Genomic DNA, 23,047 nt, shown 5'->3' with positions numbered 1-23,047 from the left:
CCCTAGATTTTTTGCGAGTTTCTTCTAACTTCTCTTGAGATTGACAGGCACGGACCTCTCGTTGTTTCATTTTCTGCTCTTTTCCTCTTTGTGCAGCACTTTTTGCATGAGCCATTATGAAAATTTTGTTAATTGTATATTACAGGATAAAATTACAAAACATACCTGTATATGTATATGAGAATTAAGTAAATAATTTAATATCTGTACGTAGGTTCAGTTAGAGTATACTATACAAAACGATAACTGTTAAACTGAAGAAAATTTCACCCGGAAACCAAATTTGCATGGTCATAACAGCTGAACCGTATGTAATAAAATTGCACCAAAGTGGTTACTGCATAGTAAATACACGGATGATTTCTTCAACCAAGTGCGTATGGCTCAATGGTCTGTGATCGCGTCTATACCACTCGTGGTACCGTGTTCGAGTCTCGCCTTGGAAACAAAACGAAATAAGATTTTGTTATATCCGTATTGTTTGTTCAATTTTATTTCTCATGTAGTGTATAAATTATACGCCTGATTTATAATGAAACATATATAAAAATTATGTATTTATTATTATGTAATAAGAAAAGTTTATAATGTATACGGATCTTTGATCGGGTTGTTTTTATGCAAGTGGCTCGATGTGCAGTGATGATACCGGTTATTGTATTAGCATAATACCAAAATCTCTTTCATATAATTATTATAAATTGGCCTAACACCATGACAAAATAAATATATCTTTTAAAAATCAATTATCTTATTACTTAAATCAATGCATATAACCTATAATTCGTCATTGTGATGAATTATAGATTATAATTTGTCCGTCAATTATCTTGAGATATATGTTTCATCTAGCTACGTCATTTTTTCAGAGTATATTTCTTATGGCCAGGAATCGATGTGGTTATCTTGTCACGATGCGCAATCAAAAATTACGCAGTCTACGCGCGAATTAACAAAGTCACGTTTGTAATCATATCTTCACAAGCATTTATCATAATTAAACCAAATTTGGTACTCATAAATTTCAGGTCATCATATGGCAATATAATTACGTGCGTAGCGCATATACGCGTATCTGCGCTTAACATTTTTAAAAAAGTCAAAATTCATTATTTATGAAATTAGAGTACGTTTCAGGTACTTTTAAATGTTTAAAAATTGCGCACATTTTTGCGTGCGCAATGTGCATAAAACGTTAATGCGCACCATTTCTGCATGATTTCTGTTTTAAAACCTTTCTACAACAATTTAATGACATTTTATTCATTTTTAAACTCAAAATTGCGTTATACGAGCACGTCAAAAGTGACAGGCTACGCACGCATAGGCTAAACAATGATGAAAATATGCCTATTTTTCAAATTCACCCGTGTGTTTTTCGCGTTGCTGTTCTATTGTTAGTTGTCTGAGCTATTGTTCATTAGGTGTACATCCCCATTAGAACTTTTTGGTCAAAATCCTTATCAGATAAATCAACTAAGCAGGTGATTAATGACCTGAATCCTATTATACCCCTGTGATTTTATTAGCTTTCTTGTAATTGATTGATTAGGAAAAGGTACATTCTTCAGTATGCAAGGTCAATGGTCAGGCAAAAACTAGCAGAAGTCAGCAATGATCAAAAGGTTTAACGACCTGTCTATCAAAGTTGGACTTATATAAACACATGTCACAGTAGGAGGTTAAGTGACATTTACCCAAAGTTTTGAAAAACTTCGGGTAAAAATGAACACATTCTCTAATGGGGCTGTACACGTAATGTTAGTTGAAAGGCTGGTTACAAACCTTTACACCAAACTCGTATACACATGATTGTAGTGAAATTAGCCTAAATCACACAGCATAAGACACACACTTTTGGTGAAAATTGGGTCAATGTCAGGAGGCCAATTTTGATTTGGCCAAGTATCGCGCTATGCGCGAAGGCTAGTTTGTTTGTTTGTTTGTCTGTCTGTTTGTTTGTTTGTTAGCAGGATTACTCAAAAAGTAATTACAAGATCTTTACCAAAATGAATGTACAGATAGATATGTGGTCAAGGACCATTCCATTAAATTTTGGGACCATTTCGGACCATGGTCCCAATTCTGGACCACTTTTTAGTATACTTTTTTAGACCTGCTAGAATTGTTCAAAAGCCGGCGAGCAGTCTTAAAGTAACAAGTAAACTGAAATTGCATTTTCTCGAGAACTATTTGTCAAAAAAACTTCATTTTTTAACAAGAGCCAAGAGTTATAATTTGTGATTTGTAATTTTAAAACATAATTTTATTTAATGTACACGTTTTTTGATGCGAGTAGTTTAAAAAACCTATTTCTTTTCAAATTCACTTGTTTGATTTTCGCGTTGCTGTTCTATTGTTAGTCAACTGAAGCTATTGTTAATTGAAAGGCTTGTTACATAACCATTACACCAAACTCGCACACATGCTTCTATATATAAATTTACGTAAGGGCAAAATTCGGTAAATCGCGCCTTACTTCTAGAATTTTTACTCGATGGTATAATAAAGTTGGTTCGTACTTCCGGTACTGATTTTAACCACCTGATGTAAACCTGCTTACTAATTAAATTGAGTCAGATAATTAGTTATTGACAATTAAAACGAATTTAGGTTCAACGATTTGCCCCAAAAAGGGGTGTTTTCCGATCGTGGTATACACTGTCTAATGCATGTCCACCGTGAAAAATACCTGCATACAATAATACGAGGATGCTTCGCATTTTCCTATCTCTTCCTACGATAACTGTTTTTAATGGCTGAAAACCGGTTGAACAGCTCGAGTACAGCATCATAATGTTGAAGACAGGCCGATTTTCTTTAAAAAAATACTATTTTGATCGATTTAATATACGTTTATACAAATGTATTGATTTGCAATGAATGGAACATTCCAAATTATTTGGTTTAACCATACTTGCATACCTCCATGGTTTAACACAAGTAGGTAAATGTATAGACCCTTGGAGAATAAACAGAAATAGTATTGTAATGCTATACAATACTGCAAATAGGTACTAACCACTTTTGATCGGTAGTGTTGGTACTGTTAGATATTATAGAAACAAATATACTAATAAACTTTATCACTGTGAGTGTGGGTAGCCCCTACTTTTACATTATAAACACATAATAATATAATACGTAAAGGCCATGCTTAGAGAGAGGTAAACAAAATACAAATGTTTGACATATTTTGTGTTGACAAAATCAGGATATTATTAATCATCTGTTTCAAAAAAAATTTAAAATTTATAATAAGTTTAAACGTGTTGATTATTGATTACCTCTTTTTTAATTTTTAGAATATCCATGTTTTTTAAAAGATATTGTTTTATTATTATTAGTATTAGTATGTAACATACGTTTCGGTATTGATATATCAAGAATTTTACTTATACATTTGATGTAGATGATAATAATTAAAGCAAATTACTGTTCAACTTACTTACATTTTTAACATAGATTCAATCCCAAAGAACCATCGACGGATGGTATCGTTACACTGACTGCTTTTCATGCAAATGGAGAGAGCAAATGGGATAAAATTGAATATTAAAACGGTAAATTATTCGTTTAAATTATGTTGAATTGATCAAAGAAAAGAGTGTAGTTTGTCAAGTTTTATATTTTGCTCTTTTTCACATTGTATAGGCTTATTTAGAGAATTTACCAACACTGTGTTAGGAATAAGCACTAGGTTGTGTAATGCTTTAAAATAATTGAAGTACACATTGATATAGATTAAATGCAATTCAGTGTTTTTCATAAACTCTAAAAAACAAATTTGTATATAAACTTTTCTTACCAGTTGCAATTTTTGTACAGTTGCCGAGCTAACCAAGAAAATGCGTGAAAATGTGATATCAAACAGAATTGATAGGAAGTTAAAAAAGGGTGTGTATTACTTCAAAACTAACTTTTCAACGTGTCATATATCTTTTTTCTGTTTCAATGATAATAAATGGAACTATAGATAACTCATGGGATTCGATAGTTTGCAATATCAGCTATACGGGAGTTTACTCCCTAGTACGTACCCAGGATCATTCGAATAAAGCTTCGCCGTACTGTACATAAGTGAACGCAAGGCACTCCACACGTAGCAGATACGATAGCATGTAGTAGTTGAATAAAAGTGTGCCCATTTATTATAAAAAACCTAAGATAGAGTATGTGCAACAAATACAAGTCTGCTAAATAACAAAAAACACAACATACATTTGAAAAGAGTACGTAAACAATAAACTATTTACACAATGTAGGCTATTACAGAACAAAAAAAAATGCATAACATGAATAAATCCTATTCAAAATAAAGTTGGGTACGGAAAGAAATGAGACCAGCAATTCAATTTAACAAACTATTTATATTGTAAAACAGCGTGTCATGTTAAATCGTTTTACCTAGATTCGATTGCTTTAGTCGTCAAAAACGAATCTAGGTAAATGCGAAGCATCCTCGTGTTATTGTGTGCGGGTATGTTTCAGCATTGGCATCCATGAGACTGTGTGTACAGGAGACGGGTGCTTTATTCAAATAAATATGGTAGGCCTAATTGGTATTAATTATTTAGTTTAAACATCGGCGCCTAAACATCTTGTAAAATATGATTGACATCCGCGACACACGCAGTTACAGACCTAACATAACAACTCAGCTACCTTATTCGGCTATTGGGGTTTCACCCGATTTCTAATATAGGCCTCATTGTAAGTTCTCTCGATGTAATCTTATATACTGATTTTACAATTTCCACACAATATATTCCGATAATTTATGAATGTACTTCATTTGACTGCAATGTTTGTTGGCATTTCGAGCGTGTTCACTCACATGTCTCTCGAACATAGCAGAGTGAAAATAATATTTTGTCACACCCCTGCGCCTAGATCCGGTAGACCCGAGAGATGGAAAATCCCTCTTTACTATTTAGCAGGTAGCGGAATGATTCAGCCCTCAGCTCAGAGGATTATTGTGGTGCATTCCCCTCCTATAGCACGTGGTTTCAGCAGCAACGCACAGACTTCTCTCTGAGCGGCGTGCCAAAGACATTTTTGACCTTCCATTCTCTAGGAACAACACGTGTACCTCTCTCGCAAATAAGGTGAACAGCGATTGCCAGGACAAGTTCAATAACTGGCGGTGAATAAAAGGTAACTGATATGGCGATCCAATAACATGCCGCAAAGAAAAAAATTGCAACAGAATTCTGGAGCGCGTGTGAAAAAAGACTTACGTCCGATAATTGTAATACTAGGCCTAAAATTTAACTTTAGCTAATATGCTTAGCCCTAACCTAGATAAGAGGCCTATGTAGAAAATAATTTAATCAATTTTGATATAATAATAATTGGTGTAATATTTAATAATGATACACTATTCCTGTTTTAGTAAGCTAGGTATATTACGAACGATTTTTATTTATTGTTGTCCATGTACGTACTAATAAACCTGGCACTAGTTTCCTTCGCTTGTATTTTTACTCCAAATTTGATAACTAACTTTATTCAAATTCAAATTCAAATAAACATTTATTTCTTTCATTCATATTTGAGTAAAAAAACATTATAATTTCTGATATTTTATAAATAAATATTTTTTTTTTTTTTAGAGATATAATACAGTAAATCATAATGTATAAAAAGATGATTCAGTTATATACAAAATGAAAGAGGCAAAAAAACCCAAGAAAGTATCGATCAATTGGAAAAAAAAATCCAATTAAAACTTGTATGTTGGGAAGCCATGTAAGAACATTATATACTTATATATATAAATGTAAACATATAAATACACAAACACATATAGATCAACAGACACACACACACACACACCAACAGTAAAGGAAGCAATTTCGAAAAAGTTTCTAAAGTTAAAAAAATATTACAAAATAGAGAAAACAATTAGTTATAATTTGAAATAAGATATTCTTTAAGTTTAAAAGAGAACATTTTGCTAGAAGACGATGATGACATTTCGGGAGGTAGATTATTGAATAGTTTAGAACCACTATAGCGAATGTTATGTTTCATTTTAGTTAGTTTAGGTTGAGGAAGATGAAGGTCCTGTGATGCCCTTGTGTTATACGAATGGATTTCAGAGTTAGTTAAAAAATTACAGGAAAAGTTAGAAGGCAGTTTGGAATTAATATGTTCATAAACGAAAATGCATTGTTGGAGTTTATTAATATCGTGCACAGTTAAGAGTTTAAGGTTATAAAAAAGAATATTAGTATGAGCAAGACGTGAGTTACCCGAGATAAGACGAACAGCTTTCTTTTGAAGGACGTGTATTTTACTAAGATTTGAAGGGTAATTATTGGCCCATACAATGTTACAGTAACTAATAAAAGGCAGAATAAAGGAACAGTAAATATTGCGTAAAATTTGAGACGGTAAAAAGAAGACAGACGATAAAGTATGCCAATGTTTTTAGAAATTTTTAATTCAATTTCTTTTATATGATTTTTAAAATTTAGCTCTTGGTCAATTAAAACACCTAGAAATTTGGTTTGCTTAACATGGGGAATTACTTGATCACCAATCAGAATTTTATGAGACTCGTCGGTCAGTTTTTGATGACGTATTCCAAACAACATAAAGTTGCATTTACTTAGGTTTATTGAAAGTTTATTCACATTAAAATAATCGTTAATATTAATTAATTCTTGGTTAAAAGTATGAAAAATTGATTGAAAGTTAACACTTTTAAAAAATAAAGTCGTGTCATCTGCATAAAGATAAAAGGTAAGGATATCTGAGGCGTTTGGTAAATCATTGATGTAAATTAGAAATAAAAGAGGGCCAAGCAAGGACCCTTGGGGAACACCACAGGTAATGGGCTTAAGATCAGAGGTATGATTGTTAACAGAAGTACATTGAAATCTATTTGATAAGTAATTTTTTAAAAGTTTAAGAGCAACACCACGGATACCATAATTTGAAAGTTTAGTAATCAGAATATGATGGTCAATAGTATCAAAAGCTTTCGACAGGTCAATAAGCAAGCCAGAGGGAAAAGAATTGTTTTGAATTGCATCAATAATGTTGTTGGATAAATCAATTAGCGCAAAAGACGTAGAATAGTTTTTCCTAAATCCGAATTGTTTATTATAAAGAATATTGTGCTTGCTTATAAAATCATAGACGTGGTTATAAATAATCTTTTCAAGAATCTTTGAAAAAAAGGGAAGGATGGAGATTGGACGATAGTTATTTGGATCGGACTTGCTACCTTTCTTGAAAATTGGAATAACTTTATCAATTTTTAGGGAGTTGGGAAAAACACCAGATGTAAGAGATAAATTAAAAATGTAAGTGAGAGGAGAGAGAATAGTGTCAATGGATTTTTTAATAACTTTAGCACAAATGTCATCGATGCCAGAGGCCTTGTTGCTTTTAAATGAATTTGTGATTTTGTGCACTTCTTGTTCGGTTACAGGTGAAAGAAAAATTGAGTTAGGAATAGGGGGATGTAAGAAGTGATGAAAAGTTTTATCAGAGTCATTGTTTATTTTTCCAGCAAGGTTGGGTCCAATATTTGTAAAGTGGTCATTGAATAGATTTGCTACTATTAAAGGTTCTTTTATTAATTAATTAATTTTATTAAAAAGTTCCGTATTATATACATATATACACATACACACATAAATACATATTCATACACAATAAGCACATACATCACAGGCACAGAGTTCTAAAATGCCCAGAGATGATAGAATTTAATTAAATGATTTAAATTCAATGCATTTAATGTATGGGGAATAAAATAATGATGAAGTCAGCATAGAGACACTAAATGTGATAAGTATGTGATGGAATAGCAAGATAATAATAATAGTAACTAATACCGCAATGGTATAAATATACACGTGAAAAATGGTTTAATCAGAAGTGTTAATTTGGAACTGATACGCAAAAACAGCAGATTAAACGATTATAATAAAGTATATCAATAACTATAGTAATAAGAATAATAATACAATAGTTTAAAATTAAGATTTGCCAATGTCAGAAATAGAAAGTATAGGAGTTACAACTTCCCTGCCATTCTTCAAGATGGTTGCAAAAATACGTCCATCAATCGACCAAACACTGTTTGTATTCTGATGTTGCTTCAATTGAGCCAGAAGATTGCGTCTTTTTAGGGTAAGATCCTCTTGGATAGATATCCCAGAGCCTTTTAATTTCCTTCTCACTGTTATAACGTTTCTTCGACTTCTATATGAGGTAAACTTTACAATAATTGGCCTAGGTCGACGTGCTTTAGCATTCTTTCGTCCTGTTCGGTGTGAGCGGTCAATGTCGTGTAAGTTGATGTTTACACCCAGCTTGCTGCTTGCTAATTTGCATACTAATTCATCAGTGTTCTCGTTGTCAGATTCAGGCATTCCAAAAATTCTGATATTATTTCTGCGTGAATATTGCTCTAGATCATCAACTGAGTTGTGTATATTGTGCATTTCAGTTTTTATATCATCTACAAAGGAGCTGATGGACTCAAATTCATTTGTTATGTCATCTATTTTGCTTTCACAAACAAATAGTGAGCCTTCAACACGATCGATTCTGTCCATAGTCGCCTCAAGGCTTTTCTTAACGGTTTTGTTAATTAAGTTAATAAATGTTTCATTTGAAAACGTATCAGCTTACCGATAAGTTCAGCCATTAATGGTCCATTAAAAGCTTTTTTGATGTTATCTTCAATGAGTGAGAGCATATCGGTACTGTTAATAATTTCCGACAAAGTCGATCGAGCTTGTTTGGACTGCCGTGTAGACGGGCCAGTTGAGGCGGGAGTTTCCTTCGAGTTAGATGTCATGAGGCTAGCTTTTAGAAACAGATTCTATTTGTTTAGTAGGCTAAATCACAGTTTAGGTTCCGTCTTCAGTAAGACCTGTTAGACTAACTTCATAAAAAATGATGATTTGAGACCCGTTTGAGATTTAATGCAGTTTAAATCATTACAAAATGAACATTGTTGGCGTACACGTCCAATCGTACCGACTCGCACAGTTATTTTATCGTGTGAATACCACACCTTAGAAGTATACCTCATGAGTACTTTAATGAAAGAATCACATAAAAAGTAACAAATAAATCCTTAACTTATTCAATGTTCAATATTTTTGTTTCTATGGAGCGCCAAAAGAGCAACGATAATAGAGGACTAAAACTCAGTGGAATGCATCAATTTCTCATGCATTTATTGGTGAAAAACACGTTTTATTTCAATATATTTGTTAATTTGTCAATAAAAATGCTGTAATATGTTACTGCTGATACTATTCTGTTTTCAAAGAATAATAATCGATCCTAAATCAACATCACTACCTAGTCTAGACCTAGGACATCCTACTAAGGATATTATGATGAATTTTTCTATTTTATTCTTTAAAAGGTTAACGAAACCGTGTACATTATCAACAGTAACATTTTTCCTTACTGACAGTGACAAAATCTATTGAAATTGTACTTGATTTTCACCAAATAATGCGTTAAATATAAATGGAGTTTTTAGCCCTCTAATTAATTTTGCTCTTTTGGCGTTCCATAGAAACCAAAATATTGAACATTGAGTGTGCGAAATGCGAGAAAAACAACGTCTGTAAAATCACCAATTTAATGGATTTATTGTTACTTTTATGTGATTTTTCTTCATTAAAGTAGGCCTACTAATTCTAAGCTGTGGTATTCAGGATAAAGTTGGTTAAAATACAAGGCAGGTGCAAAAGGAAACTAGCCTAGCGGGCCTAGGCCTAGGCTACTTCAATTTCGGTGATTTCCTGCCTTGCAATTTTGAGAAATGATAAAATGATGCCTCGCATTTTTTGATGATGGTAAAACGATGCCTCGCATAAATTTCTGACTTGCCTCGCATGCCTTCCCTGCCTCGCATGCCTTCCCTGCCTCGCGTGCCTCGCTGCCTCGCACTTTGTTACTACCCGCCTACATTTCATTCACATTGATTAAAAACAGTAACATTTGGTTTTTAATAATTTTATATTAAATGTTATATTTATATGGATTTTATAAACACACCTACTTTTGTGTTAATTATGTCAACAAACGACCAAACAATCCTAGGCCTAGCAAGGCTAAAACGCCTAGGCTAGGCCTAGCCTAATACTAGTGTTATGCGCGATTTGAACGATTTGCACAATTTGAAATTGCGCAAAGAATTCTTGCGCAATTTGAAATTGCGCACAGATTTCCTTGCGCAATATTAAATTACGCAATCAACTTGCGCAATATCAAATTGCGCAATAAAATTCCTTGCGCAATTTCAAATTGCGCAAGGAATTCTTGCGCAATTTGAAATTGCGCACAGATTTTCTTACGTAATATTAAATTGCGCAATCAACTTGCGCAATATCAAATTGCGCAGCAGAATTCTACCCGAATGCGTGCTAACGTCGACGATCGGTTAACAATAATAATTTATTCGAAACTAATAACTCAAAATGAAACATAATAAATGCGAAGATAACATGTGTATAATACACAACATAAATGGCATACACAATTAAATAATATTATCACTCATGTAACTTAAAATAAATCAAAATAAATGTAAAAATAACAAAAATTAATGTAGTAATACACAACATAGTCTACCGCCACCAACGGTTAGACTTGCTATCAAAACATAGCCAGTAGTAGGAGGCTATAGAGTAGTATTAGCCGCCCGCCGTGCACGTGCCCGCCGGAAACACCACCTTTGTGGTCCTTTGTCGGGTCTTCGACGGTATGCTAACAATAACAATATTTTCACTACTATAAAAAATAAGGAAATGCGATATTATCTTTAATTTTGAATCATTCTTGGAAATTACTATAAAAATATGAGTGTGCATGATTTCACAATCTGTCGAAAAAAATCTTGCGCAATTTGCAGATTACTTGCACAATTTAATACGTTGCTTGCGCAATTTGAAACAGATGTTTCAATTCAAATTGCGCAATGAATTCTTCGCGCAATTTTAAATTGCGCAAATCGTTCAAATCGCGCATAACACTAGCATGGCCTTGGCTAAAACCTAGTAGCCTAGTAGTACTAGCTTGGCTGAAAAGCAAAACTTCGACAAACAATTGGAACTTATCTAGGCTAATTATGGTTTTTCCAACAATTCCACGTCTTGTAGGGATGTCCCCATTAATTAATCAAAATCCTAAAGAACCATTTAAAGCTAATTTAAATGCCTTTTTGAATGAAATTAGTACATGTATATGTCCAAATCGGACACAAAAATCTGCTACCCGCGGTGGTGTTAACAAACGAAACTGATACGAGACGACAGGTGACGCTGTTGTATTTCACAGTACAGAGCCATTAGCTGCAGTATATCTTTTTTCGTACACACAATAAAAATGTTTAAAAGAGATACGAAACTGAGGCCAGACGACAGGTGGCGCTGTTGTATTTCACTGTACAGAGCCATATTACAGTATTTCTAAAATTTAGAGTAATTTATCCGCGAAATGTTTTTTTTTTCGTACTATTAAACGATCGTTTAATAGTGCGCACTATTGCACGCCATGTGACCCACAATCGTCCAATCAAATGAATTTATTTAGGTGTTATATAATAGGCCTATATAATAATCTTATTTTAAAAATATACTACTAAAATATTTTAGATTCCAGTCGATTTCCGCCCAAGTTTCACATAACTAATTCTGGCAAAGCTTTATCTTTACGTTAATAAGAATTTTGCCTCCAACAATCTACGGCATTGAATAATAAGAAACGATTTAAATCTCCATAATATGCGTCCCGTTATAAAATACATTTATAATACATGTGTAATTGTACATTAAAAAGATCGTTTCATTGAGTTCGGTGAATCTTTAAACCACGTTTACAGTACGTACATAAAAAATGCGCATAATCATAAAAAATGACGTCATATGGTATCAGCAGTCAAACGTGCAAATCTAATGTAATGAAGATACAAATCAAATAGGCAAACAATAGCTAAAACGATAGGCCTAAAGTAAAACAACCAGAAATAAATTGCGAAGTACAAGAGAGTAAGTTAAGCATCAGCTGCCTGAGTGGATTGGAATACAGTAAGAGTAGAAAACAATTACGATAGCTTGGTAGATATAAACAGTAATATTATTTAATTAATTTAATGCAATGTTGTGACATAATAGTAAAATATGTATTACCAACGGTTTAACTTGAGCTTTCTTATTTTCCTGTACAATATTTATAAACGTTCATTATAAATCTAAGCATACTAGAACTTGTGAAGGTAGTAGAGTATACATTTATAACTAAAATAGTATAGGTTATTGTTATATAAAAAATGTTATATTTATTCATATTTACTAATTTAAATAATGTATTATAGGCTTCAAGAATTGGCACTGAATGTGGAATTTCCGAAGAAGCGATCATTGTAGCCATAACGTATATGAATGACATTGGAAAGGTTATGTATTCCAATAAAGACGAGAAATTAAGGAACACAATAATAACTAATATTCACACGATGATACAGATGTTGACAACTGTTATCACAGTATTTCCACCACATATTAAAGATGTATGTTAGACAATTATAATATTAATACTAGAAATTCGATCAGAATAATAATGAACACAGGCCTACAAATATCCTCAAATAAATATTTTAAACGGTCTACTTACAGATAGACGGGGAGTGGTTGCAATCCGTGCCGAACAATAGGCTGTTTGATCCAACGGAAAAGATGGCAATGTTGTCAATTAATTTGTTATGGTAATTTTTTACAAATGAACATTTAGAGTGCGAATCTGTTCTATCATTTTGTATCTGAAAAATATGGCGTTAAAGTAGAAAAGTGAAACTATCTAGACTACCCTAGATTGGTATTTTGTACAATTCTGGTCTTTCGTTAATAAGTTAATGTAGACGTGATCAGTATTACTGCAATTTGAAGTAAAATTCTCTTTAAAATTGTTACATTATTTGAGTACAGATGGAACTGAAAAGGCGATGGAAAAGACTTGAAGATGAAGGTATTCTTGAGGAAAAGGTATTGCGTTATTTATGGCAAAATCAAGACGAAGGTAATTTTAACATCTTTATAGAAGTGATGAGGGTGTTTGATTAATTTTTGAGAAAAAAACGGTATGTATGAAGCTTACTCATTATATTGGTTAATTGATAATCGTTTAAAAAAATAAACTGAAATATTGTATCCTCTTTTCAATATTGTTCAAAATCAATGTTTATAATAACAGGAAGAAAAAGGTAACCGTGAATTCTTGGTGCCATGTCGGATGAAAGTTTATACAAATACTAGTCTAGAAGTGACAAAAGATGACACGCAGATGATATCAATTTATCTGACTCCGACAGACTTTCTTCCTGAGGCTGTGTACCACTCCTTACAGTAGTTGTTGACTGGAACAGATAGTGATGATTCACAAGTCTTCCGGAATCGTAGTGATTTTGAATTTAAAGATCACAAAATCAGTTTAGGTGCCGTAGACATTAAGTGTGATAATGAAAAACCACACACAATTAAGGTAGAATAATAATAGTTGAATAGCTCACCATGTTTGTAGCATATAAATACATACTATGTCAATTAGAATCTATATTATATGTATTACTTATGGTATATCATTGCATAATGCATCTTGCACTACACACCTATACCTACCAACTTAACATACCAAATTATCAAATGATGTTTACACATCTTTAATAAAAAATGAACGGATTCATCAACAAATATTTTCTATTTTTTATTACTTATTAGCTTCAAATATATCGTAGGACAGAAAAGAGTTATAACACAAAAGTTGGTGGCGCCAAACCAAAGAAACGACAACTGCAACCGAGTGTTTGCATGGAGGTAATCATTATTATGCATGATATTAACACTTCTAAACAAAATGTAATGTAAATGTAAATTAAATGTAATATTTTACACCACTTTTATGTGTTCAGGTACTAAGTTACTTGAGGGACCAACTACAAACCGTATGTAACATATACGAAGGTAGTGGTTACAAGCTACATGTGGTATGCGATGCTTGTAATCCAGAGGAACATCACTTAGTTGACCTTGAAAAATGTTTGAAAAAAGATGTAATTACATGTGGAACCGATACGTCTATGAATACAGCTCATATCAAGCGATATTTTTCTACAGGTAAGTTTTTTTTTCGTTTATGTTCCTTCTTCAATTTAATTACTTCATCTTAATTAAATCTCAATCTTTTATATTATCTTTATTCGTCATTAACATTGATAAATACATCAACAACACACAAAATAAACCTTAAGAGTCTAATGACAGGCGCCTAGCAGAAGTGTTTCAGTTATGCATCACATATCATAGACGTTGTCGGTTTACATTTTAATCTTTTAAAGAGCTGCTATGTTATTTCATTGAGAGTTTAGCAACAATACAGGTATCGTTCATCTGTATTTCATTTAAAAAACTAAGATGTTTGTTCTATAGCTGTTTTGCTAGTGATTACAACTTTGTCACTTAGATATTGTGTCCGTGAGAGCTAATCTGTCACTGAACATTTGTAAGCAGTTAGATAATTGAAATTATAGTACTATATTTATTGAAATCCAATATGCAAAACAGAAATTACAATCAATTACTATAATACAATAGTTTTTTTTTTTTGTTTTTTTTTTATTCAGTATATTACACAGAGGCGCCTTACAAGATGGAACCACCTTAGCTTCAAGGCGCCTCAGATTAACAAATACAACATTTTAAAACAACTAACAGAAACATCAATTAAATCTTCCAGAATTAACATGAAATTGTTGTACATAATAAAATAATAAAGCATTTCCACAATTCGAAAGAAGATCGGAACCAAAAATAAAAATTTCACTTAAAAATGTAAAATTAAATGTTAAAGAAAAATCCTTGGCTAAGATATCCTCAATAATTGAGTTAGCGCTTACAAGTAGAATATCTCTTTGTGTATTATAATTAGGGCAGTAACATAAGAAATGAAGCAGATTCTCAACATTAAAGCCACAAGTACAATTTGGATTGTCCCGAAGTCCATGTAAGAATAAATGCGAATTGAGACAGCTGAAACCAAGTCGGATTCTAGTGTGAATTTGGTTAATCTTCTTATCACCTGTATCATAATAAGAACGTTTTTTTGTTTCAAACAAATTGGATTTCAGTAGCAATTTTTTAAACTCAACAAGAAATGAGGAATTTTTTATTTATACAATAGTTATACACATATGATAAAATATTATTGGTAAATTGCCATAGTCATATAAAATCATGATAAAACTATGTAAAACTCTGCTATTTCTACAAAACATCTATAATTCTAATCTATCTAATATACTAGCAGTAGTGTAGTTAAGTTTTTTTTTATTTCCGTCACTTTACCAAACTACTTACATTTCTTTTTTCCCAAGCTTTTAAGACGTTTTTTAAATTGTTGATCTTTTCTTTTTTTGTGGCATTTCTTGTTATTATAACCAACAAAAGTACCAACGAATGTACAGGGTCATCAACCGACTGCATTCCAAATGGTTTACAAAACATAATTTTTTTGAAGAGCCACATTCCTTTGGTTTTCATTTTGGTTGAAAGTGTATTATATTTGTGATAACCTGCAACCTTTCAAAACAAGTCTACTTCATTTAAATAAGTTTCAATACCTTTTTTCTGTCTAGCTAAAATTATTGTATTGTCAGCTAACTGAGCAATTTCAAACTCCTGTTGCTTCTTACATTTATAGCCATTTCGTTGTATAATACCAATTACCAAACTGGCATTAGTGTTATTTAGTTGTGGTTCAGATCATTATGGTCATTAAAATGTAACAAATTTCTAATTTGTACGGAAATAGTTATTGTATTGTTTAATTTTGACAGGTGTAGTTGAGGCATCCATTTCAAATCAAGGTATGTCATATTTATTATGGTTTTGGTTATGTATTAAGTGAATATTAATTAAAAGTTACAACTTTCTTAATTATTCACTTTCACACAGAACAAGGACATTTGTGATACCATAGAGATATTATAGTTCACTATAATATCTCTATGGTGATACGTATAACATCAATGTTTACAACATTGCGTACACATATTAAACACGTTTAGATAATTACAATATTTTTTTGACGTAACAGCACACTTTGATCACTTTTAGGAAATTGTGACGAAAGCGAATGCGCAACACTGAGTCACCAACGTTTACCAAGTGAAGGTAAATTACCAGTAGATAAAGATAATAATGATAGTGTGTATTGTCACGATGTGTTTAAATATGTTTTGTTATTTTGACACAGTCTAAAGCTAACAGAAAAGTATGTAAATAATCTATGAATATTTAGCTCTTTTTTAAGAAACTATTCAATAATGTTTGATAACCAACTAGTGGTCATAAAATACAAAATGTAATGACTTTGGTCCTTAGTTAGACAATAGGTAAAAAGACTTCACACAGACTTACACATTTACACATTTATTATTTTAAATGATCTGAAGTGGCATATTAACACACGTAACATTATTAGAAAGGCCCAAAGAAAAATCTCCTTCCTACGTAGACTTAGGTCATTTGGTATAAACTCTGCTATAATGTCGCCCTTCTATAGGTCAGTTATAGAGAGTGTCTAACGTATTCTTCAACGGTGTGGTTAGCGCTACCGAACATGAAAAGCGTGACCTAAATTTTAGTCAAGACCGCATCGCGTATAATTGGATCTGCACAATTGCCTTTGGAGTATTCAAATTTTCGGATCGTCTTCTAAAAAAGCCAGTGGCTATCATATGATCAATTTCATCCGTCCTCTAGTATGTTCCAGTTGATGCGCAGTGGTCGGCGATTTCGTTCTAGTAAGGCCAATAAGGCACGGTTTACAAATAGTTTCTTTCCTGGAGTTATTAGAGCCTTAAACATCATGTAGACACTTTTTGAAATGTTTTTGTTTTGAGTACGTGTTGTGTCAGCTGTATATTGTGTTCTGCCAATAGAGCAAACAGAATTTCTATGTTTTATCTTAAAACAAATGGCAATAAATGATATTTGACTTGACTTGACACTGCCAGCAGGCAACGTAGGGTAAGTTTCAAAACCTAAAATGACATACTGTTTACAACTTTACAATTTCAAAATAATATCATAATGTTCAGAAATGCGAATTAATAAACACCAAATAAAATATTTTGTTTATGAATCAGAGTCAGAAGCTAACGAGGCGAAGCAGCCAGTGCCAGTTACAGAGACAAAGCCCAAATCAGAGCCAGGCTCTGTACCTCGGACAAATGAAGAACATGAGCCAGTACCAGTGCATGTGCCATCTCCAGGACACCAAGGTAATATTAGTAATATTTATGACTAGCAGAAGTTTTAAATACCTTTTGACACACCTTTATAGTATGTAATCCAATCTGTTATATTTCTTTCAACCAATTTTATATTCATGACATTTTCTAAAAAAACATAAAATCTAGAGGATGTTTATAATGATCGTATGTATCATATCAGGCGACAAATATATTCTCTAAAGGTTAATTTTACTATTGGGCTCTACACGTGTTGAAAATTATAGTACAGATTGCGTTGATTTTTAAAGAATTTCTTTGATGTTGATTTTTACATTTTGAGTGCAGTTTACGATATATATCACTCTTGTAAACATAATTCTAAAGTAGAATAAATGTGTTAAATTGATAGGCAATGTGATCTTTACACTATCATAATATGCATCCTAATGAAATAAAAGAATCAGAAATTGCTATTCTTTGAAGATTATTTTATTTGTTATGTTTCTTTTGGCCAATACGTACTAAATCCGGTATGTTAAGTTTATTTTAAATTGCTGTGTCTCTAAATCATGTTAAGACTATTTAAAAAAATTTGACACCGACAAAAAAAGATTCTTCGTATTTTACCAAATTATTTGCAATATTAACATGTTCTTAAATTCTAAATACTGTATAAACAATTATTAAGAACATTTATGCAATTTCAACAATTTAAATATTTAATTGGTATTTTTAACATTTCAATTTCTTCAAACTCTATCTCCTGTAAGGCATATTTGTGTAACCGTCTTCTAAATTGTTGTTTTTCCCCCGTGAATATGTTTTGCTTTGCTATATTGTTATTATGTTGTTATCTGTTTATGTTAGGGTCCTTGGTTGTCAGAATATTTTCTCTATATGTTAAATATAAATAGGAAATGGCTTAGGGATTAAGAAGATGTTAAGTAACTAATTTCTCCATCAATAACTCACTAGATTGTCTTCACACGAAATTGTAAACAGTTGTTGATACGGCGCAGTATAAACAAATTTACAGCATTGAGTGCAGGCTAAAAATGCATATCATTGCAAAAGAGCATACAGTATTATAAAAGTACTGTACCATTGTGTTGTGTTAATTTAGGAAGTAACGAGAAGAACGAACATGAATGAGTCACCGATGTCATCCAAGTGAAAGCAAATTACTAATATATAATGGAATGTTATAAAAATGTATATGTATTATGTTGGTAATCAGGTTAAGAATAAGATAATAACAGTGGTATAGTTTTGTTTATACTTTTGTTACTGAAGCTGATTAAAACATTGTTGTGGTTAATGAACTTATCTATATATAAATTTACGTAAGGGCAAAATTCGGTAAATCGCGCCTTACTTCTAGAATTTTTACTCGATGGTATATAAAGTTGGTTCGTACTTTCGGTACTGATTTTAACCACCTGATGTAACCCTGTTTACTAATTAAATTGAGTTACATAATTAGTTATTGATGATTAAAACGAATTTAGGTTCAACGATTTGCCCCAAAGAGGGGTGTTTTCCGATCGTGGTATACACTGTCTAATGGATGTCCAACTTGAAAAATACCCGCACACAATAATACGAGGACGCTTCGCATTTTCCTATCTCCTCCTACGATAATTGTTTTTAATAGCTGAAAACCGGTTGAACTGCTCGAGTACAGCATCATAATGTTGAAGACAGGCCGATTTTCTTTAAAAAATACTATTTTGATAGATTTAATTTACGTTTTTACAAATGTATTGATTTGCGATGAATAGAACATTCCAATCTCTCAGTCTGCCAGTTTGGTTTAACACAAGTAGGTAAATTTATGAGCCCTTGGAGAATAAACTTGCAATACTTTGACAATACAGTACTGCAAATACGTCCTATTAACCATTTTTGGTCGTCATTTGAATCGAACATTTCTTACTGTGAATAGATGTAAAAAAATATATACAAACATTTCTTACTGTGAATACTGTTAGATGTAAAAAAATATATACAAATAAACTTTATTACTGTGATTATGGGTAGGCTCTACTGTTAGATATATAAACACGTAATATACAAATAAACTTTATTACTGACAGTTGCTTCTCAATGTTTGCATTAAGATATATAAACACGTAATATACAAATAAACTTTATTACTGACAGTTGCTTCTCAATGTTTGCATTAATTAATAATTACAAAAAATATAAACGTCGTAGTGGTGTATCGTTACATGTACTTTACTATTTCAATCGACTATGACAGTGACAGTTTTAACAAAGTATTAAATCGAAAATGTTTTACTATATTTAGGGTCCGTTAGTGGTATATTATTTATAAGCCTATAAAAAATGAAAACAATATTTCGTTACTGACGTGGATAAAGAATATATTTAAAAATTGTTCCTCTTTGTACCTATCCTCTTTGTCTTTCCCATCCCTCAACCCTAATTGGGTTTCTTTAAATGAATAAACAATTTGGACTCATTTTGTGGTAAATTTCTCTTTCGGAAGTAATTCCCAGGGTGCTAATTTTGGTTGACTACATAAATCATTGTGTCTACTTATTCGTTTCTGTAAACGACAATGTATTATAGTTAAGTCCTGCGGTACGTGCATTTGAAATCGCCAGATTTTTTACCCTGAAATTACTGTGTATTCGAGAACCATCTGTGGGCACGACCTAGATGGTACGCGAGTGAAGCGAGCGTACCATCTAGTATTCATAATCATAATTATAGGTGACTATTATGATTATAAGTATGATAACTCATAATAATACCGAACGCTTCACATAACAACATTGTGTTTGTCTCCCTTGTAGATCTCTCGGATAACGACTTTAGACAGATGATTAAAGATTTTGCACAGTTGTATGATGAAAATGAACTTCTTAACAGGCTAAAAGTTCTATTCATAGAAATGTTAGATGACGTTGAAGCGGTGAAAAAGGTAACCACTACAATCGAATTGTTAACTCTTTTGTCTGCGAAAGGACTATTGAGTCGAACAAATCTGTCTTTATTGTATGACGCAATAAAAGTTACGCAACAATTTGGCTTTCAGTCAGTCATTCAAGAAAAGCTTTCATCTATCAAACGAAAGAGGCGTACAGTAGCATTTTCAGGACACACAATTAAGATTTTCAATCTGGGAAAAAGTCTTAGTAGTGACTCGGATATAACAACTCTTGATATACTTTACAACTTTCATGTTCTTAAGAAGTATGCAGACAGGTGTAGTTTGATTTTGGATTTGGAATCACAAGGGTTGTTGAGTGAAGATAAACTTGAATCGATTAAGAAGGACGTCTTATAAAAAAAATGAAAGGAACTAAAGCTGACAATTGCGGTTATCTATATTTCACAATTAGTGCAATCAATGTAACTATGCATAATATATACAAATAAGACGAATTTGCAGTACATATCTGTTCTATTAAACTGTTTGTATTATATATGTGTTTTTTTGTGATGTAATGTGGGTGTGCTGTATATGATAAGGTAATATAGGTGTAATTATAATATCCAGTAGTATAGTATAATTTAGTAGATTTTGATAAATGATTTTATAATGCTGAACTTGAATTCAGTTAGTACATTATTGTCTTAAAAGTGGCGATGACACCCAAAGCGTAACACTCCGGCACATGCAATTAGCCGATTCTGCTACTGTCCATAGGTGGTACAGTATAACTATAGCAAGTTATCCACGTTGCTGTCTGCATAAATGATGTACTTTAAACACCGTACACTGTCATGTAGCACAGTGTCTGTTGACAATTTACAATGAGTTTATTACCTTAATTATTTTCTATTATAAAAAATTACTTCCTAAATATACTAAACCTACAGTAACCCTCTAAATAATCTCTCTCAACGATTAAAAATGAAGCCTTTGCTACTAGACCAAACATTTCGGTTGGCATACGCTGTTTGTATTTACTCCATATAGCGCCCTCTATAATATATGTATGTTAAAAGTACAACACTTATGCAGACATTATACACTTTATATAGTTATACAGATACATACCTATTGACAGTAGCAGAATCGGATCATACGATTGGTCCACCGTCCGCGACATCCGTATGTGACCTTGGTGTTATGCTTTACAGTGCTGGTACCCATTCAGCAAATAAAAAAATCTTCCCAAATCAACATTTTATGCATTTCAGCAAACTGGAAAGATCCGGAGTTTATTAGTCGTAACAAAAAAACTGGTCCACACGTTTAATTACCAAATTAGGCCTATAGGAAAAGGTCCAATTATCCATTATGCATAATATAGCCAGTCTCAAATCTACTTACTGTATAAAGATTCACTAATTAACAATTACATCAGCAAATTGTCTGGAAATCTGCGAAGGTGACACAGTTGGGTACCTCTTTGTTGTCACTTTCATGGATGTCATTGCTACATTTAGTTTGCTATTTGTTTTTCTTTCATTTCTTTAAAAGAGTTACGATTCATTATCATAGTTTGAACATGGAGTGTACCAACATAACCACTATGTTTTTAAGGATGTGTGTGTATGCCCGGGTGTTCAATGCTTTGTATTTTTATAATTAGTCAGTCAGTTACATTGGTAATTTTACAAATTCAGAAGTTTTAAAATATAATCGTTGCTCTAGTGATCGTATGTTCTTAACTTTTACTATGTTTAACTTGTTAACGTGTTCATTAATATTATACTGTGTTTTTTGTATTTTAAATCTTGTTTAAAATTCGATATGTATTTTTTTTAAACTGTACAATGCATTGAATTGTTTACTAACTAACGTAGGCCTACAATTTATTGTATCTAACAAATGATGAAAATATGAAAGACAATAAACTACTGGCTTCGTTTTGTCATTTTACTGATACAGGTATGCAGGTGAAAATGTATCATTTGTCTTCAGTGGTTTGATTTAGTGCGTGAGTAGCCTATTCGTGTTTTAGCAGCAACTAAGAAACATTTGGCACTGTAAAAAAAACACAGTTTGATATCTTCTTTGAAAGAAAATATGTACAAATTAGAAACTGTATAAGGCCTATTATATATATCGTTATCGTTCAGATTTAAGAATATTTCCTACTTTTTTCCCAAAAATCTTTAATATGTTTACATTTGAAGAACATGTGATCTTCACCATCAGTGTGATTTTTACAATGTTTGTTATCTTTTAATTTCCAGATATATAGCTTTTGCTTTGTAGTGCAAAACCTTGTAATTTAGTTTTGCTAATAGTGTATTTTTTTATTTAACATACTTTTGATATTATTTTGTTTTTGTTTCTTTTATTATATTATACGATTATCTAATTATGTGATTTTGTGCAGCTCAATTTTACTTGTAATACAAATACTGTGTCTTAATTTGTAATGTAAATATTATGACGTGGCTGCCCAATTTGTTTTATTCATAATTGTTTCCGTCATTCAATGTATGACATATTCCATCCAGTTTGGAGTTGTTAATTATTATATTAATTATGTCTATTGAGCACGACGCATACATTTAAAGTTTGATGGGTATGCCGCACTAAACGTCAAATTAAGTTACAAAACATTAGGCCTACTGCGTGGAACTGCATTAAACGATACAATATTATTTATTGTCGTGTTTAAAAACATGAAATGTGGTTGGTTGATTACATCAGTCGGGCAGCAAAGTGGTTGACCTCGCGAATTATTACCAAATCAAAATTTGAATTGCCGCCATCTTGGAATCGCGATAAAGCAAGTAGTGCGGAATTACAAAATGCAGCAAAAAAAAATGTCAATAACA

General features: G+C 32.1%; 2 protein-coding genes across 8 annotated transcripts in view; both read left to right on the top strand.

Moving 5' to 3' along the window:
- The window catches only part of LOC140058892 (plexin-A2-like), a 59,628-nt gene extending 47,257 nt beyond the window's left edge, over positions 1-12,371 (top strand). For 4 of the 6 annotated variants that reach the window (XM_072104674.1, XM_072104669.1, XM_072104670.1 and 1 more), the window contains one exon: positions 12,362-12,371. Coding sequence is in view for 2 of the 6 variants with exons in the window: in XM_072104671.1 (XP_071960772.1) it covers positions 3,466-3,509 (44 nt within the window). In the remaining 4 variants the exon portion in view is untranslated. Of the gene's footprint in view, positions 1-3,465; positions 3,604-5,000; positions 5,196-12,361 lie in introns of those variants that run through there. The other 2 variants (XM_072104672.1, XM_072104671.1) reach the window with 2 other exon arrangements.
- LOC140058891 (uncharacterized) lies at positions 3,835-22,910 on the top strand. 2 transcript variants are annotated; one of them, XM_072104668.1, is made up of 8 exons: positions 3,835-3,897; positions 12,972-13,524; positions 13,761-13,856; positions 13,952-14,156; positions 15,875-15,904; positions 16,155-16,211; positions 17,189-17,323; positions 20,098-22,910. In XM_072104668.1, exons 3-8 carry the CDS (start codon positions 13,851-13,853, stop codon positions 20,589-20,591), a joined length of 927 nt encoding a protein of 308 aa, XP_071960769.1. In that variant the 5' UTR covers positions 3,835-3,897; positions 12,972-13,524; positions 13,761-13,850; the 3' UTR covers positions 20,592-22,910. The 2 variants fall into 2 exon arrangements, with proteins under 2 accessions (XP_071960769.1, XP_071960767.1); XM_072104666.1 differs by lacking the exon at positions 3,835-3,897 and having other exon boundaries at positions 12,780-13,524.
- Positions 22,911-23,047: the final 137 nt, after the last annotated feature.

The sequence above is a fragment of the Antedon mediterranea genome, chromosome 9 (assembly GCF_964355755.1).
Source record: "Antedon mediterranea chromosome 9, ecAntMedi1.1, whole genome shotgun sequence".
NCBI classification, from domain to species: Eukaryota; Metazoa; Echinodermata; class Crinoidea; order Comatulida; family Antedonidae; genus Antedon; species Antedon mediterranea.
Note: the sequence above shows the minus strand (reverse complement) of the source record. Positions and strands in the feature narration are given on the sequence as shown.

Excerpts from the sequence above, each read along its gene's own strand:
- LOC140058891 (XM_072104668.1), top strand. Across the intron at positions 14,157-15,874 it reads CAAGCGATATTTTTCTACAG|GTGTAGTTGAGGCATCCATT; the intron begins GTAAGTTTTTTT and ends TAATTTTGACAG. Across the intron at positions 16,212-17,188 it reads CCAACGTTTACCAAGTGAAG|AGTCAGAAGCTAACGAGGCG; the intron begins GTAAATTACCAG and ends TTTATGAATCAG.